The sequence below is a fragment of the Drosophila novamexicana genome, unplaced genomic scaffold (genome assembly GCF_003285875.2).
Source record: "Drosophila novamexicana strain 15010-1031.04,08,12 unplaced genomic scaffold, DnovRS2.1 tig00001466-arrow-arrow-pilon, whole genome shotgun sequence".
Classification (NCBI taxonomy): Eukaryota; Metazoa; Arthropoda; class Insecta; order Diptera; family Drosophilidae; genus Drosophila; species Drosophila novamexicana.
Window position 1 is genome coordinate 115,678 of NW_020824862.1, and position 19,043 is coordinate 134,720.

Sequence of the window (19,043 nt, forward strand, 5' to 3'; positions counted from 1 at the left end):
ATACGCTGACTCTAGCTCTTAAAACCTAAGAGAAAGAAAATTAAAAAAACAGGATTTCGATATCGATTTGCATCGTTTGCTTGGAAAAGGGGCAAGTTATCGATGATCGGACTGCGTGGGCACATCTGCACAAATACAATATACCCCTTTTTACCCATTTTTAATGTCTTCAGGGTATAAAAGCAATATTAATAACTATTGTAATATTAATAATACAAGCAATAATAATAATAAATAAACATATATAATATACATACAATAATAATTAATAAATAATAAAATCATAAGACAGTTATTTATTAAATTAATAACTATTTTATAGACTTTCCAAGAAAATTCGTAAATTTTTGTTGCCTCTTGAGGCCTTCAACTAAATCAAATTTCCCAAATAACTGTGCTTTAGCCTTGAATTCATATTTCGATTGAAGTTCCCTTTGAATGCAATCTAATACAATTAAGTGAGTATATCTTAACCTACTTACACACAGATGCACACGCACATACATACATATATATATACACAGATATATACATGTACCTATGTGGGTTCATTGAAATATCATATGAGACAGGTTCTCAGCCAGTAAATGCCACATTTCAGACTCGTGTGTGCCACACTTTGTGTCACATCGAGTGCGAGGCCACTTAATAATAACGTAGCGCCAAATTAGACAAACATCAGATGCGACGTATGCTGTGCATGTGCGTGTGCGTGCGTGTGTGTGTGTGTGTGTGTGTGTGTGTGTGTAGGAGAAATAAAAGAGGAAGAAAATATAATAATAAAAATGTACAAGTAAACGACGCACACGACAAACACACAGCCAAAGGACACGCTTTATGAAGATGCCCAACTCGCGCGCACTTGGCATATTTCTCGCTCCCGCTATTGCTCCCCCTCTCACCCGCACTCTCCCTCTGTCTCACTCTGTGTCTCATTTTTGGCGGCAGCTAAAAGCCAACGGCGTATGACAATTGCAGCGCATATCCGCTTCCGGTTTGGCTTCAGCCTATTCCTCTGCACACAGGCAGGCACACAAAAGGAGGCCACATCAATTTAGACGCGTGCACATTTATCCTAATCACACACACACACATACACACAGGGGGAAGTGGGGCAGTTTATTTATGTGCATGCTTCTTTTGACGTTCTTTTATTATTTTAGTCGCTGACATGTCAGATGCCCCGCCAGCACAGAAGCCGCTCTCTGTCTGCTCGCTTCGCATCCGCTGCTCACTTTTGTCGCAATTTAGCTAAAAGCGTCGTCTAAGAGGAAGTCCTTTTTATAAACCTTACTGTGCTGCGGCTGTCCTTGTGCGTGTGTGTGGCATTCCCTTAGAAAAATGAGATGCACAAGTGCGCGACTGAACAACGCCCAAGCCAATAGCAAATGTCGCGCTCCTGACACGCCATGCCACGCCCCATTGCCAGGCAGGCGGGCAGCTTAGTTGCTGCTTTGGCTTCTTAAGCGCCTTGCTAGCGCTTCGTTTAAGTGGATATGGTTAGCATTGTGTTGGCAGCCAAAAAGGACAACTCAATAACCCAATCAGCCTGCCAGCAATCTGCCTCTTGAGCCATCAAATGCGATTCTCAAAGCACATTTCATTTAGTTTTTTGATTATAATTAATTATTGAAATGTTTTGAGTACAACTAAAATCAAATTTCAAACTCCTGTTTACTGTTTGTACGGATCTGTGTGTGTGTGTGTCTGAGGGTGGTTGTGCCTGTGTGTGTGCGCATTTGACATATGCCGCCACGATGTTGGCAAGGACAAAGGACAACTGTTGCTGCTGCTGCTGCTGCTCTGGCTGCTGGCAATGTTGGTTCGTGTCTCGGTTGCGGCGCCCGGAAATGGCGTCAATGTTTACGTCGACGCCAAAATTGCTGGCAGACACATGTCTTCGTGTGTGCGTGTGTGCGCTTCTGTGTTTGTGTGTGTGTGTGATTTGACATGTGCGTATGCGGTTGCCAGCAGCACGTTTATGTCTATGGCCGCTGACTGTTGCTTCACGTGCTCGTTTACACTCATTTATCATAAAAATATTTTGTACTCACATTTTTATAAACTGTTTTGTTTCACACCCACACATACACACCCACGCACGCACACACACACACACAAGCTGAACGAAGCGACATTTTTATGAAGCTAATTTGATGTTGTCATTCTTCATTTCGCGTTTTTGTTGCGCCATTTTCATTTTTACAGCTGCCGCCCACCCCGTCACCCTGAAATGAAAATGAAATTGAAATTCCAGGAGTCAGGCCGAAGTCGAACTACTATGCCATAAAGCGACACCTAGCAGTCGTGCGCTGCAAACTGTAGCTTAACGAGTGTCGCATGTTGCCCTCAACTTCCAGAGTCGCCCGCTCGCCCGAGCTTGAGCTCTTGACTGTGGCAGTTGGCGCAAATGATATATGTCTCAACTGAAGAGAGAGAGAGAGAGAGAGGGAAAGAAGGGGAGAAAGAGAGCGAGTATCACTAGAAGTACGTGCAACAATGCTTTAGCCAAATTGGATTTGCTTGAACATTGCAAATGGAGTTGCCAGATGACCAAATTACTGCTCTTGATGAGTAGTTTTATTTCTAAGAGGAAGAGAACTTTTCATTCTTAAACACATTTATGTGTGAATCGAATCAACAGTGAATATCACGTAGAAAATAAGGCTCAATTGCTGCTATAACTGTTTGGGAATTATAATAAAAATGCTAACTTAATTTAAACTTGGTTAAATACTAAGCTATTCAGTCAGACGGAATCTTATATATCCACCTTACTGGACAACATGTTCAAAGGAATGTCCTGACGACCGCATATGACATGCTCGAAGACCTTGCAGGAATATCTGCATGACATGAGCGCAATGTAGGTAGCGTGCTTTTTAGCTCTCTTCTGAGGAAGCTCTATATGCAGAAAATCATAGAAGATGTACATGCGGTCTTAGCAGCTGCTATAAATAGGTGAGCACCGCTGGGGCTGAGTATTTTTGTGATCATCTTTGTAACCAAGAATTTCAAGAGAAACTTGTTAATATTTATATTATAAGCTGTTATCGAGGAATGCGCCTGGGAGCCTGGCGGCGCCTGCAATTTTTGCAATGTACATACACCCTTTTAGCATTCCGTCAGTCCGGTTGACTTTCGACATTGCCTTTGGTTAAGAGTGATAGGGTGCGGGAGTTATGTGGACTCTGGACGGGGGCTGAGAGTGCGGACTGCGGGTGTGCATTGTCCTGCTGTATGCCGCCTGACTGCCTGAGTGCTGACTGCTGTCTGCTGGTCTTGTTATTCGTTTAATTAGATTTCTCAAGTAAACCACAAAAACCGCACATTTTCTCAAGCAGCCCTGTTGCGGGACGAGTGGAGGGAAGAGACGCTGCGTTGCGGACGGGTGGGGAAGGGGCAGGTAGCGGCTTTTCAAGAATGTTTTGCTTAGCTTCAATGCAGGCTGCAATTTCTGAACTGTTGCTCCACACAAACCGCACAGAGTCCTGGCCATTTTCTTATTGGAAAGTTGCCGCTGAAAGGCTATTTTTCAACGGCAACGCAACGTGACGGTGAGAACAACGGCATAGGCATCCGCAGCCCCCACCCCCCCCCCCCCCCTTCCAAACACACACACAAACACACACACAAACACACACACAAACACACACACACACACGCACACTGTGTACACTATATACATATATTTTACTACAACTTTTCATTTGCACACTTTAATTTGCGGCGGAGCAACTCACAACTTTGCCGCCCAACCGCATCAAAGCGAGCTGCGAGCTGCGAGCTGCTCGGTTGCCCAGCAGTAAGCAATTTGTAGGCGGACAAAAGCTAACGGCTATAAAACACATACATCGCCCAACAGGGTTGCATTTTGTGCGCGCTCTCTCTTGTTGTCTTTCCATACGTCTTTAGTACACATTGTCATGTTAATAAACAAGCCAAGCAAAACTCAATTTAAAATTCCCTAAACGAACGATAATAACAACTGAAGCTTGCTGCCAGTATCTAATTCTTAGTGTATACAAATCGAATGGAGTCATATTTCTAAGATAATCCAGAGTTTTTATTGAACTCTTTGCGTCATGCCTTTTCCATATTTCCCTTGGGTGTACAAAATACTTGTAAAGGATTTGGCAGCTTGTTAAAGGGATCATATCTTTTATCTTGGGCATAGATAAAACCCAGCGTGACCAACAGATTCGTTTTGCATAGTCCAAATAAGCCTCAGCCCCTCCTTTCACTCTCTCATTCTTTCGCTCTATTCCTCTCTGACTCATTCTTTCTCTCTACTCCTCTCCTGATCTCTCTCTCTCTCTCTCTCTGTCTCACTCTCTGAATAACTCTCCCTCTCTCTCTCTCTGTCTCTCTCTCTCTCTTTATCTTTATCTTTCCTCTCTCTGTCTCACTCTCGGAATCACTCTCTCTCTCTCTCTCTCTGTCTCTTTCTCCTTCTCTCTGTCTTCCTCTATGCTTTTTCCCACTCTCTCACTCTCTCTCGCTCCCTCTATCTTTTTCTCATCTGTTTCCGTCTAGCATATTGAAATGACACACCACACACAACAAATGCAAAACAGGGCACCGCTTCGACCCCTCTCTTTTGCCCTCCGCACCACTCCCCGCCCCAGCCCATCAATTACGGCTGCCCTGGCTTTGTAGTCGCTGGCTCGTGACTTTTTCGCCTTTGTTCTGGGCTCCTTTTGCTTTTTTTTTGGCCTGGACCAGAACCACCTTGACTCGGGACCTGGTGCTCGGTTTGGTTATCTGCTGTTGGGTCTTTATTGAATTGTCCCTTGGCCTGGGCCAGCGCCTTGGCTTGTGCCGCTTCTCATTTGCCGTCACATTTTTCTGCTGTTTTTTTTTTATTGTTGTATTTTCCTTTAGGTCGTCTGGTTTAGTTTGCTTTAGTCATTAATCTTCTTTGACGCGTTTAAATCACATGAATAACAAATTAGCTGGCATATTAGTAGCTGCGGCAAGGGCTGGCTTTAGATTCCGCCCCTTCCCGATCTCTAACTCGCCCAACAGACAGGTTGGCTGCTCGGGCCCGCATATGTGGCTGGGTGGTGGGTTGGGCGACTCTTGGCTTTGTCAAATGTTAAAAAATCTAATAACAAAAGCAGCGCGCAGTGTCACAGGTCCTTTGGTGTTTTCCCCCAAACCTCTCCCCCCCCCCCTAACCCAACCCAACCTTCCACAGCATTTAGCTTCGTGTCGTTAGCTATTTTGCATAATTCATTGGATTGTCCAACGGTGCGTATGCTTTATATTACACCCACACTCTAGCCAGCTTCCCCCGCCCTCACTCTCACTCTCACTGTCTCTGTCTCTGACTCGGTAGCTGTTGTTGCTTCTCTATCTCTCTCTCTCTCTCCCTCTTTCTCTCTGTACAGCTTTGTGTGCACGCTGTCAGTTTGCTAATTAGCCGCGCATTTTCATTGTCGCCTCGCGGCTCACAGCTAAAACTCGCCTTTCATATGCATATTTACTTATTTTTTAATGCAATTTAATTATTTTATTCCCAGCCCCAATTAGAGCACACACACACACAGAGGGCGCAAGAGAAAGAGAGTTCAGAGAAAGTTAAGGGGGAGTTGTGACAGCTTTGTGTTGTTTGTTGGCTTATGTCTTGTGACACGTCAGAGTCCATTCAGATATATTAAATCCATTTTTAATCGCTTTCAGCTGCTGCCGCGCACAAATCTCTCACAACCTTCAATATGTACGCTCATGCCCCATGTAGAGATATAATTTCTCCATTTTCAATTATTTTAATTCAAGCATTTTAATTAATTTTTATTTTAATGCGCTTGCAGAAGAAAGGACTTCTGCATAACCAAATAATTGATGTTTATATTAATATATAGTATATATCATATTAACAGCTAAGTTGATAAGGCCATGTGCATCATGCCACCTCTTGGTTGCAAGAACCCTACTGATCGGTTCACTATATCATATAGCTAAGATGAGAATGATTATTGGTCGGATATTATATAGAGTATTAGTCGGTATTATGTGAGATACTTCGATTTGTATCAATTGCTTGGAAACGGGCCAGTTATCGATTATCGGTCTGCATGGGCTTTAGGAGGACCTACGTTCAAGTCTAGCTCTTATAGGCTCTAAGATCGACGCGTTCACACATACGGACAGACAGACAGACGGACGGACATGACTAGATCGACTCGGCTATCGATGCTGATCACGAATATATATACTCTATGATGCTTCCTTCTGCCTGTTAAACAGAGTAAAATAGACTAAAGCAGGTTAATTAGAGCTTAGCTTATTTTTATTTTAAGCCCTCATTCAGGAGTTCAGGCGGGGCTTGTAGATGTTGCCTTGCAGCCGCGATAAGGTTCTGTTCTCTAGATTAATTTAAATTTTCAGATAATTTGCCTAGTTGTTAGGTCGCAGGAGTCTTTATAGCCACTTTTACAGGGTATTTGCTAGTCAAGGACTCGTGAAATTAAAATTTTTGAACTCCTCTAAAACTATTTCTAAGTTAAACTAAGACTTGAGCCATGTTTTGTGGAATTTGTTGCGCTGATTTCTAAAGCAAAAACCTGAAGTCTTGCCGAGGTGAACTATCCAGCTTTATGGCTCCCAGGCACACACACACACACACACACATACAGAGAGATTCGCATCTTATGACGCTGGATTCATAAGTTGCAGTTAGCTTGACTGCTCGGGGCGTGGCACGGCTAGCTGCCACAATGCGGCCAACAGGGCGGCCATAAAGCAGGGCAACTGTTGCGCGATTGTCGAAGGCGGAAGCCACTTGGAAGCTAGTTACGGCCAGCTAGGCGGGCATGCCCAGGCATAGCTGGCAGCGGGCCTGTTGCCACATAAACAGCAAATTTTATTAGATTACACATACGCCGCGTCTTCTGCAAGACAAAAGTTGCCTCGGTCTCGGCCGCCCGCTGCAGCTGCGGGCAAAGTGCAAAATTTTTATGACTCCCAGCGGATGTTTTGATACGGTTTTATGAGACGCGCGCGTGCTGTAAGCGGCAAATTCTTAGGCGATTCTCCACACCTCCCCCCCCCCCCCCCCCCCCCCTCCCCTCGCTTAACGCACATATCCTCGCCCGGCTTATCGCACAGTTGAGCATTCGCTTGATGCGCTTTAATAGAAAAATATGCCGCTGCCATTTGGTTTTATTGCAACCCCTTCGACTTTGTCGGCAGTGTGGCAACCCTTTTTTTTTGTGCCACCCTCGCGACAGGCAATCGAAAAGGTCCCCTTAGCAAAGCGAAAACAACAGCTCGAACTTATGAGACTGAAGGCAAATTCATCAGCGAATTGATATGACGAACAATTCTGATGCAAAGCGCCAGAAAACCAATTTAAAAATATATTGAAGGGGTTAACAATAGCTAACATATATCTAGGAGATATTTTTAAAAGAAATGAGGAATATATTTTTATTGTTTTCAATCCAATTGAGCCTTTCACTCTACAACACTGGCTTATAAGTGTTGTTTGTAGGGAGAGGTCGCCGGTTGAAATCTAGCTGCGACTTAATATATAATTAGCAGAGTTCTTGGAGCTTAAGCTGACCTCAGACAGTTCTGATTAAATGCTAAACATCTCTGAGCTACCTTTAAACTAAATTCAATTTATTTTCCACTTAGCTGCTTAACAATCTATTTGGAGATGGAGACAACTGCTTCCCTTGCAGCTACTCAATATTTGTGTGCCTGTGTGTGTGTGTGTGCCGACTTACACCCGATCCCCTTGCTTTGAAAACTTTTGGAGCACACCAATCGTCCAAGCGCCCAACCGCCGCTGCTTAACCAAGTTGGGCCCAGCAACTGACTAACTAACTATGAATCTAGCCCATGAAGCATTCCTCTTTAAAACTTCTCAAAGTTTAGCACAAGCCAAGCGCCATACGCAGCCCACCCCTTCCCTGCCTTTCGCCCGGCAACCCACTCAGCACTCCTGGCACCCAAAACCTGGCTCAAAAGCCGACTCCAATTCCCATTCCCAACCGGGGGGAGGAACATACTTTTCGGGCAAGGCAAGTGGCAGCGCTGATTTACTTGGCAATTACAGCCAGTTAAGTGGCTGCTTGACGGGGGCGGTGGGTGGTGGGCGCGGGCGGAGGAGCGTACTCACGCTTACAGATGAAGGCTCGGCATGTGGGCGTGGCGGCGCTCGTTCAATGCAATGAACTAGAAAGCTGTCTGATTAGCGTGGCGCTTGGCATAAAGTTAGCACAAGGCAGGCAGGCACACCAAAAGTTGCCACACACACACACATACACGCGCAGATTTATTGAAGCCGCTGTCCGCGTCAATAATTTGCATGGGCTAACGCGCTGCGGGCAGGCGACGGGCGCGGGGCAGCGGGGCACTTGGGTTATGTCAGCGTCAACGTCAGCGCGGGGACAAACTCAGCTGCAAACAACTCTCCCAACTTGATTCGGAGTGTCAATGGCCGCTCTACCTGCCTGTATGTGTGTGTGTGTGTGTGTGTGTCTGTGTGTGTTTGTGTGCGTGGGAGAGAGTGTAAAAGCGTGTTAGGAAAACTTTCAACGTTTTTGCTCGAGTTACTTCTTTACACTTTTTGCTTTTACACTGCAAGTTGCAAAGCACAAACAACGACGCCGGCGCCAACGCCAAAGCCTGCGTTGACGTCGACGCCGATGCCGACGTCGACGTCCACGCCAGCAGAGTGACAATAAATTGTTAAGTGTAAAAAGTTTATAGCATTTGAGTGAGTAAATGATGGCATCCGACTGGGGCTGGGTACTGGCAGCAGAGCTTAGCAAAAGTTCTAGAGAGATTTTGTGTGTTGGCCCCTAAAGCGGCAACTTGCAACTTGCAACGGCGCCACATGCTGCAAATTTGTGACACTTTAAAGCAGCTGCAGTAACAACAACAACAACAACAACGACGACAACGACGACATTGAGTGCAACAACAGCCACAAGTGCCGCTACTTATGAGCTTTGAGTTAGTTTTGTGTAAAAGTCGTTTCGAGTTTGAGTTTAGCTCAAAGCGATCAAAGAAAGAAGCCCTAAAGGTGCCACAACAACAACAAGGAGAAAATTACAAACACACACACAGAGAGAGAGACAGAGACGCTTGTGGGCATGGCACAACGCCCACAAACGAGTCCAGCGAGCAATTTTAAGAACATCTAAAAAGAAGACCTCACATAAAGAATACACTCGACTACCACATACCCAGCAAACAATTTTCTGGGGCAGGAATGAGGTGAGAAATCGGATTTTTCATGAAGTCATTCCAACTAAATAAGTAAACGTTTATATATGCAAAGTATATCTCGATCAGAGTTATATATGAGTATATATGTAGAGACATTTATGTAAATTTATACTTACCCCAAAAAAATGCACACAGGCGCCAGATTTTCATATAGCAACATCACTGAAAGAACAAAAGAAGTAAGAGTTAGTAACTGGATAAAATAAAGAGAGAAAGAGCGAGAAGGAGAGAGAGAGAGAGAGAGAATGAAGGTCGACTATGAACAAATATTACTTTTATTAGATTGGCAGCTCAACTTATCACCTAACACTTCTAGTGAAAGTATTAAAACTTGTTTGGCTTACTTGAATTCATGAGAATCGAGGAGGAGGACTTTACTTTAAAGGCGTTTTATTAAAATTGCAGCGCAGTGGAAAGTAAAGTAATAAGAGATAATATACTACATATATGCAAACATATGTACATAAAAAATACATACATTCATACATACATATATACACACATACAAGCATACATACATACACACATACATACATACATACATACATACATACATACAAACATACATACATACATACAGTCATACATACATACATACATACATACATACATACATACATATGTACGTACATACATACATATATGCATACATGAATACATACATACACATACGTACATACATACATACAAAAGCACATATGTATATACCTTTATATGCACACCCAACACAACTTTATCACTCACAAAAACAAAAAACACTCATAGAAAAGCATGAAATTAGCTTGGCCTACTTGATTTTATGAGAATCGAGGAGGAGGCCTAAATTTAAGTGCCAGTTTCATTTAAATAGCAGCTCAGCAGAAAGTAGATTTGGCTTGTGTTTGGTATGGGAGAACATATATGCACACATACATACGTGCAACCATGCATACATACATGCGTACATATGTACACACACATGCATACATACAGACATACCACCTACCACATTTAAAGTTGATTAAATGAAGCCGTTAGCCGAGTCATGCCAAAAGCGGCTAAAGCATTTGAACCCTTTATGCGATAGCTATCGATAAGTTGACTGTTCAATAAAGCAGTGGCAAATCGTGATCGATAACAACACCAACCGATAGCTGGCCGGCAGAAGATGTGAGTACGCTTCAAAAGAAAAAGAAGCAAACCCAACAGCATGGGCTGATAGATGCCAAGCGAGCGGGGTGACGGAGTGTGAAAACGGAGACGAACCGTTGGGCAGCAGTTGAGCTACAGTTGAGCAGCGAGCCGCCTCTCTTTAATCAGCATGCAAATAGACGAGGCATTTGTTGCTGTTCTTGTTGTTGGTGCTGCTGTTTATCTGTTTGCCCTCATCAAATTTCACTCATCGCCACCGCAAGCAGCGCGTCGCTGGCGTCGCCAGCGTCAATGGCCGCCGTCGCCGCCAGCCGCTAGCCGCTCAGTCGCGCCGTCGTTGAACGTCAGTTGCGTTTTGTCCGCGCATTCGTCACGAACCAAAGTGTGTAACACAGGAAACGAAAAGCAAAAAATATATATAAAAAAAAAAGAAAGAAAACAAAAAAAAAGAAAATCACGCGCCTTCCTCAAAGTGAATACGCGATTTTGTTTGTTTTTGTTTGTGTGCGTGCGTGTATGAGTGTGTGTGTACGTGTTGCATGAGCCAAGCGACAAAATGGGCCAAGAGGATCAGGAGCTATTGATACGCGGCGGCAGCAAGCATCCATCCGCCGAACAGTTGCACAATGTAAGTCAACCTCAAAAGCGTTGCATGCTTCTCGGCGGCAACAACAGCGTGAGAACCAATCGCTGCCACAAAGTTGTTTTAGCCAACGCAATAAAGTCCACCCCCATCCCCACACACCACCCCACCCCCTCCATACCACACACCTACACACAATATTAACCGCAACCGCATTGCATCAGCCAAAATCGGGCAAGACTTAGCTATGACACAGACTATCGAAATGATCGCACACACACATGGACAGTGGCACGCATTATGTGATTCCAAATGTTGCAATACGAGTAATTGGATCCAGAGGCAACATGAATAATAACAACTATAGAACCATCTATAGTCGCAACTTGGCTGCTCTGGCATAGAAAAGAAACAGTGTCGGGTTTTGTTTCCATATGTAACAAAGGGGTGTTACATACACATATGCATACGCATGCATAAACAATTGCCGGGCGTTGCCACTTGTCTGAATTTTGAACAAACGCTGATTAATATCCTGACTCATCATGTGCATTTTTCATGTACACTCAGAATACGGACGAACACGAATGACAATTCTTCAACATCTTATGTAATCCCTTTTTTCAGCTTAACCTAACTGTACAGTATGGGACTTCATAATTGATTTAGATCTAGCCAAACATCCGTTGGGGAAGATGAATAGGGTTAAAATTTGGAACGCCTTCTTTGTATAGTTATATACGGGCGGGACTGTTATCGTAGTGGGTCGCCCTTAAGATCCCTTCACAGCGAACCAAGCTTAAAGGCAAAACATTCGATCGAACTAGAGCTGAACCACTGACTGGTTCAAATCCAAATTAATTTTGGCCGTTTGCATGCATTGTTATGATTTATGAATGTAAAACACACCAGAAGCCCCAAAAAACCGGGTTCACAAACCAGACTTCAAAGGAAGGCATTTGTTAGAATCATGAGCTGAACCACTGGCCGGTTCAAATCCAAGTTAGTTTTGGAAGTATCTGCGTGTGTCAGTGTCACATAACAATTCGTTGGAGTAATCGTAGCTGTAGCATATGACCGTGTTGTGTGTGAATGTATCTGTATCTTGCATCTTAATATGTGTGTATCTGTATCTTGTTGTATGCTTGTTAACGCGTTCTTGTTGTCATTGTCTCGGCTTCATTCTGTTCGCATTCTTTTCGCTTCATGTTTATTGTTGCTTTTTATGTCATGTTTTATTGATATTGTCTAATCCGCTCTTATCTGGGTCATTATTTGACTGTCCATTCAACGTATCTATATCAGCAGCTGTATCTGTATCTGTATCTGCATCTGTATTTGTATCTGTATCTGTTACCTGACAAGTGTCGCTATCTTAACCTGTCTGTGTTTATTCGAGTGTTAGTGCTTGACTCCGCAGGCTTATAAGATTTGAGACCAGCCATGCAAACAGAATAAATCTGTATCTGTAGAATTTCGTAGCTATTACAAGAGAACCTCTGGTACTTTGTTATTGTCTAGAGGGCACTGCTCTTAACCAAATATATGCTCGTTGAATAGTTTACTCAAAACTAACTGAATGTCAAAGCAATTACAAACCAAAAATCTCAAAATCTCACAAATATCAAGATATTTTAACGAAGTTCTCCTTTAATTTAAATAACTTCCTGGAACCTCTTTAACATAAAATCTACAATTTCGACTGGAGTTCTGGTTTTTCCTCAAACCACTTTTTTTGTATATTCTACAATTTGAGAGGAGTTCTTACTTTTGCTGGAACCCCTATTTCGTAAATTCTATTATTTAGGTTGAGTTCCGTTCGTTAATCGTATTCTACTAAAAATATTGCCAGTATAGTTTGGTGACTCTAGCTCTTGAAACCTAAGAGATTTGTTCAAAGAACAAGATTTTCGACTTTTATCGATTGATGTCAAGCGGGGTGAGTTATCGTTTATCGAAAACAAGCGCGTTCTGAGCATGCAATAGAAGGGCCTCTAACTATTAGAGGTACTGAGATCGACGATCAGACGGACGGGAGACAAACGGACATGGCTAGATCGACTCGGCTATTGATGCTGATCAAGAATATATCCACTTTATCGGGTCGGAGATGCTTCCTTCTGCCTGTCACCTACCTTTGCAGAAACATTATAGGGTATCAAATGAAATAGGGCCCAAGTTAATTATGCTTTACTGCCAGATCTGCCTCGAAAGTTTTCGCAACCCAACGATATTGGAAGAAAAAATGATCTATGTTTCGGGTTTCGGTTGGCTTCTACTTTTGGGTTTTCTACTTTTTTGGGTTTGTTCTTTAGGTTCGGTTCATGGAAAACATGAAATTCGAATTCTGGGTTTGAGTTGTTTCAGTCGATTCCATTGGGGCAATAGTTACATGGAGCTTAGCCACATGATCTGCCCGGCCCTGAAGATTTGTCCGGCTCTACCCAATCGCACCCACCACCCTTCCTCCCTCCTCGCACTTTGTTGCTTTGGTGTTTGACCCACGCGTGGGGCTTCCAGAGAAGAGAGTGAAACCAAAGCTGCGCCCCCACAAAGTCCGTTGCGGTTGTTGTCTTCCCCTCCAGTGCCTTGGCAAGCAGCCCCTCCTCCACTGGCGGCTGGTCCAGCGTTGCTTGTGGGGTTTCCATAGCCTGCGACCAGGCATAAATAACGGGCGAACTTGGGGGTGGGTCGGGGCTAATTGGCGGCGCGTCAAGCTGATGGCCGCAATATGGAAAGCGTTTGCGTTTCACCTGGCGCAATCATCAAAATGTGGCATAAATAATCACAAAAATTAAGCAAAAGCGAGCGAGCGTGTGTGCTGGAGGTGTGTGTGTGTGGGTGTTGCCCTAAAGAATCGGACATTCATTCCATGCAAAAAAAATGTCGCGCTGGCTATTAATAATCTGGCTGGTTCGAGTCCCGTCCGTTGATCTCTGCAGCTGCTTCTTCTTCTGCTCCTGCGGCGGTTGCTTCTTCTTCTTCTTCTGCTGCTCCTGCTACTGCTGCTTCTTCTGCCGCTCCTGTTGCTGCTGCCCGCCGTTTGCCTGCTGCATTTCAATTTGGCTTGAGAAATTGGAGACGGCGACGTCGAGGTAGACGCGAAAAATTTAATATCCGTTACATGTGGCAGCCAGCAGTGGGTGGCATGTGCTGCGGTGTGTGTGTGTGTGTGTGTGTGAGAGAGTGTGTGTGTGTGCGTGTGTTTGTGTGTGTGTGTTGTGCCCAAGCAAAATTGTTTTCACAACAAATGAGGCCGAAAAATGTTATTAAAAAGTTTTTCCTGTATTTATTTGCCTGTGTTGTGTTCTTTGTTGTTGTTGTTGTTGTTATTGTTGTTGTTGTTGTTGTTTTCATCTTCCTTGGCGTTTCTTAAGTGTGTGTTGCCGTATTATCTGTTGCCTGTCTGCTGCGCCGAGCTGAGCTGTTGGAGTGCGCCAGAGCTTTAGCTCTTAGGCCCCCAGCTTGTATTTCACAATTTCATATTTATTTAATTTTTCGTACTTGTTTTTCTTTTCTTTTTTATTCTTTTATTTTGCTTCACTTTGCGTTTTTTAACTGCCTGGCAACGCCGCTGGCGTTACGGTTTTCGGCCGCCAGATGTCGCTAGACGAACTAACTGCCTTAACTAAGTAGATAACGGCATATTATTTAAGCATCGCAAATGCCCGCTAATGATATGCGAATGGCAGGCAAACAAATTAAAAAGTCTGGCAACTTTGTTGCCTAATGATATGCAGCCAGAAAAGTCCTAAGATTCAAGAACCAATTTAAAAGAGCTTAAGACTTGGCCGATAAAAAGTCCTTGATAGTGGGAAACTCTCGTTGATATTGATCGCCTTCATTTGATCAAGTTGTGTGTGCGATGTATTATTATATATTACATTTTTTTGATTTATTTATCTATGTGAAGTTGCCATATGTGTCCACTTTTGCCTAGAGATTCAATACATGTTGGGACTCTCGAGAACTTGTCTATTCGAGCTACTTTACAAAAGCTCAATTTAAGCAGTTCGAGGAATATATACTGTATACTATATATACAATATATATAATATATACTATATAGACTATATATACTAAATATACCATACATACTATATAGCTTATCAACGAGATGGATGTGGCAAGGGTTGAACGTTTTTTCAAGTTTGTAAATTCAAAAGTTTTTAATTATAAAATTACATTTCTACTCTCCAACTTAATTAAAGCTCAGTGGATAAAGCATTTTTGATTTTAACAGGCAACAGCTCAAAATTGTGACGAATGCTGCGTGCATGCGAACCGGGCTGCTGGTTCAAACCCTTGCGTTTGTCAGACAATTTATAAGAACTTTTTCTACTAAAAATATTGCAGCACGGCTTTTCTTATGCAAAAAATATAATTTATCGGATATGACTATGATATGAAAGGATGAATGCAAAGCTTGGAACTGGGTTCAACCTCTAAGTTTTGTAGTTGTTCTTTGTGGGTTTCGAGTAGGCTGTATTTGCTCAGGAACTAGTCTGGCTAAGAGTTCGTTTTTGTAAGAAGCCTTGATAAAGTAAGAAAAGGAACAATCGTATAGGGGCCGCGATTACTTTCGCAAACTACCAGAATTATGTCTGGGAATATTCTGGGTTCAAATTGAGTTTGTAAATGTGCGCCGCTGGTGTCCGAGCTAGCTGCTGTGCTCGTAAAAATGTCGAATGTAGGCAAAAGAAATGCGCAATGTATGCTAAATAAATTACGAACTGCTCAATTTGCTCAATTACTTGACACTGAGACACTCGAAACAATCAGTCAAGCAGCGAACCATTTAAATGGTTTCGGTGCACTCGAAAAATAAATAAAAAAAAAGGGAAAGGGAAAGGCCAGAACATTTGAAGACAAAACTTTCGCACTTTCACTTGCCACTCGGCGCATCACCTTCCAAATGGCGTGTCGGGATGGACCCCAAGTCGAAAGCGCGGCCAAACCCGGACAGCGGCTGCGCCGACTGCGTCCTAATTTGCACATTCGCAATGGTCGTGTCTTGGGTTTTGGTTGAATGTTTGGGCATTTTTATGAGACTTGAACAGTTTGACGCTGGAAAAGGTCGTAAGTTGGCGCCGCGGATTAGCACGCTGAAAAGATTTACGCGACCCGAGCCCTACCCCCCAGCCAGTGTTGGGCATTCGCGCGAAATTGAAAAGTTTTGTAAACCTTTTTAACCAACTGTATCTCGCACAGCAGGGGGAGCAGGCGGCAGCGGCGGGCACAGCCGTGGCGCCCACAGCGCAGAGCTGCATAAGCCAAAGCTTTGGCCAGGCCAAAAACTATGGCACCTTGAGCGGATCCGAGGATGCACAGCTGCCAGAGACGCTCACCTATGCGTGGCACAATGTGGACATATTCGGTGCAGTGCATCAGCCGGGCTCCGGCTGGCGCCAGCTGGTGAATCGCACGCGTGGACTCTTCTGCAACGAGCGACATATTCCGGCGCCACGCAAGCATCTGCTTAAGAATGGTATTAGGTATTCGAATGGCAATTGCCTCTAATCTCTCTAATCGTGTTATTCCATTCGACAGTCTGTGGCGTGGCCTATCCGGGCGAGCTGCTGGCTGTGATGGGCAGCTCCGGGGCCGGCAAGACCACGCTGCTGAATGCCCTGGCCTTCAGGACACCGCAGGGCGTGCAGGTGTCACCGTCGAGCGTGCGTCTGCTCAATGGCCAGCCGGTGGATGCCAAGGAGATGCAGGCTCGCTGCGCCTACGTGCAGCAGGATGATCTGTTTATTGGCTCTCTAACGGCACGCGAGCATCTCATCTTTCAGGCGATGGTGCGCATGCCGCGCCAGCTAACCTATCGCCAGCGTGTGGCACGTGTCGACCAAGTCATCCAGGAGCTGTCGCTGAGCAAGTGCCAGCATACGATTATTGGTGTGCCCGGGCGCGTCAAGGGGCTGTCGGGCGGGGAGCGAAAGCGTCTGGCGTTCGCCTCGGAGGCGCTCACCGATCCGCCGCTGCTCATTTGCGATGAGCCGACCTCCGGTCTGGACTCTTTTACCGCGCACAGCGTTGTCCAGGTGCTAAAGAAGCTGTCGCAGAAGGGCAAAACCGTCATATTGACCATACATCAGCCCTCCTCGGAGCTGTTCGAGCTGTTCGATAAGATACTCCTCATCGCCGAGGGACGCGTCGCCTTCCTTGGCACGCCCAGCGAGGCAGTCGACTTCTTCTCCTAGTAAGTATTCGCTTATATGGTAAGTAGCTGGCGTAAGACTTCCAATACAGAAAATACTAAGTGCCGAGTCCTCTATGGATGAGCCTAGCCCACTGTAGGACGTGGAACCTAGCTCGAGACCAGCTATAAATTAAGAAATTACCGATTCGAAGTCCGTGCTATTTTATGAGCTGCATCTTTGGAATCATCTCAAAAAAGAAATTAAAATTTGTTATCGATATTTTCGATCAATACGTCGGATATCGATATCGATATCGATTTTTAAATCGTTTAATACATCCGAGAACTCAATTTCTCAACTCTTGATGCTGAATAGGAACGTATATACTCCATATAAAATCGAAGTTCGGTGTCGATTGTGAGCTACATTATTTGTTAATTGCTTCGCTCTGTTGTCCAACTTTCCCGTGAACAGGAATTTATGTACTCCAGATAAGATCGCAGCTCGATATCGATAACTATTTCCAAATTTCGTTCGCTTCATTCTCTTCACCGCAGTGTGGGCGCCCAGTGTCCGACCAATTACAATCCGGCCGACTTTTATGTGCAGGTGCTGGCCATTGTGCCAGGTCGCGAGGTGGAGTCGCGCGAGCGCATTGCCAAGATTTGCGATAACTTTGCCATTAGCAAGGTGGCGCGGGATATGGAACAGCTGCTGGCCGCCAAGGCGCAGACGCAGCCGCTGGAGCAGCCCGAGAACGGGTATACCTACAAGGCCACATGGTTTATGCAGTTCCGCGCCGTGCTCTGGCGCTCCTGGCTATCCGTGCTGAAGGAGCCCCTCCTGGTCAAAGTGCGACTCATACAGACCACGGTGAGTCGGCCTCCATGCCCAGCTCCAATTGAGCCTTTAATCTGTGCATTATCCATTTCAGATGGTTGCCGTGCTCATTGGGCTCATCTTTCTGGGCCAGCAATTGACGCAGGTGGGCGTGATGAACATAAACGGGGCCATATTTCTCTTCCTGACCAACATGACCTTTCAGAATGTGTTTGCAACCATCAATGTGAGTGCAGCAGCTGGCGCTGGACTCGTCCTCGTCTAATCCAATCGACTACAACTTGCTCTTTCTCTGCTTCTGCTGCAGGTTTTTACGTCGGAGCTGCCTGTTTTTATGCGGGAGGCGCGCAGTCGCCTTTACCGCTGCGACACCTACTTTCTGGGCAAGACCATAGCCGAGCTGCCGCTCTTTTTGACCGTGCCGCTTGTCTTTACGGCCATTGCGTACCCGATGATTGGCCTGCGTGCGGGAGCGCTGCACTTTTTCAACTGCCTGGCGCTGGTCACACTGGTGGCCAATGTGTCCACCTCGTTTGGCTATTTGATATCCTGCGCCAGCTCTTCGACATCGATGGCATTGTCGGTGGGCCCGCCGGTCATAATACCATTCTTGCTTTTTGGTGGCTTCTTCCTCAACTCGGGCTCGGTGCCCGTTTATCTGAAATGGTTGTCCTATCTATCCTGGTTTCGTTATGCCAACGAGGGCCTGCTTATCAATCAGTGGGCCGATGTGGAGCCCGGCGAAATTAGTTGCACCTCCTCGAACACAACATGCCCCGGCTCCGGCAAGGTTATACTGGAAACGCTGAACTTCTCCGTCGATGATTTACCGCTCGATTATGTGGGATTGGCCCTGCTGATTGTTGGCTTTCGCGGGTTTGCCTACCTGGCGCTGCGATTGCGTGCCAGGCGCAAGGAGTAATCCTTATATATGCATACATTTATTTTTATAAACATATGTATATTAATATATTTTTTAATAATATATATATATATATATATATATATATAAATATTTTTTTTTTATAATTCGTCTAGCCCCTAGACCACAAAACTGCTAATAAAAGCTATATTTACTGTTAGTAGGCCTGGCATTT

General features: G+C 44.7%; 1 protein-coding gene across 2 annotated transcripts; it reads left to right on the forward strand.

Moving 5' to 3' along the window:
• The first annotated feature begins 10,127 nt into the window (after window positions 1-10,127).
• On the forward strand, window positions 10,128-18,869 carry LOC115767868 (protein white). 2 transcript variants are annotated; one of them, XM_030712226.1, is made up of 6 exons: window positions 10,128-11,005; window positions 16,172-16,448; window positions 16,511-17,165; window positions 17,664-17,979; window positions 18,041-18,172; window positions 18,254-18,869. In XM_030712226.1, exons 1-6 carry the CDS (start codon window positions 10,934-10,936, stop codon window positions 18,866-18,868), a joined length of 2,067 nt encoding a protein of 688 aa, XP_030568086.1. In that variant the 5' UTR covers window positions 10,128-10,933; the 3' UTR covers window position 18,869. The 2 variants fall into 2 exon arrangements, with proteins under 2 accessions (XP_030568086.1, XP_030568087.1); XM_030712227.1 differs by having other exon boundaries at window positions 16,175-16,448.
• The last annotated feature ends 174 nt before the right edge of the window (window positions 18,870-19,043 follow it).

Coding starts and splice junctions, on each gene's coding strand:
- LOC115767868 (XM_030712226.1), top strand. CDS start 10,934: ATGGGCCAAGAGGATCAGGAGCTATTGATACGCGGCGGCAGCAAGCAT. Junction 17,166..17,663: donor GCAGTCGACTTCTTCTCCTA/GTAAGTATTCGC, acceptor TCTTCACCGCAG/TGTGGGCGCCCAGTGTCCGA. Junction 17,980..18,040: donor TGCGACTCATACAGACCACG/GTGAGTCGGCCT, acceptor TATCCATTTCAG/ATGGTTGCCGTGCTCATTGG.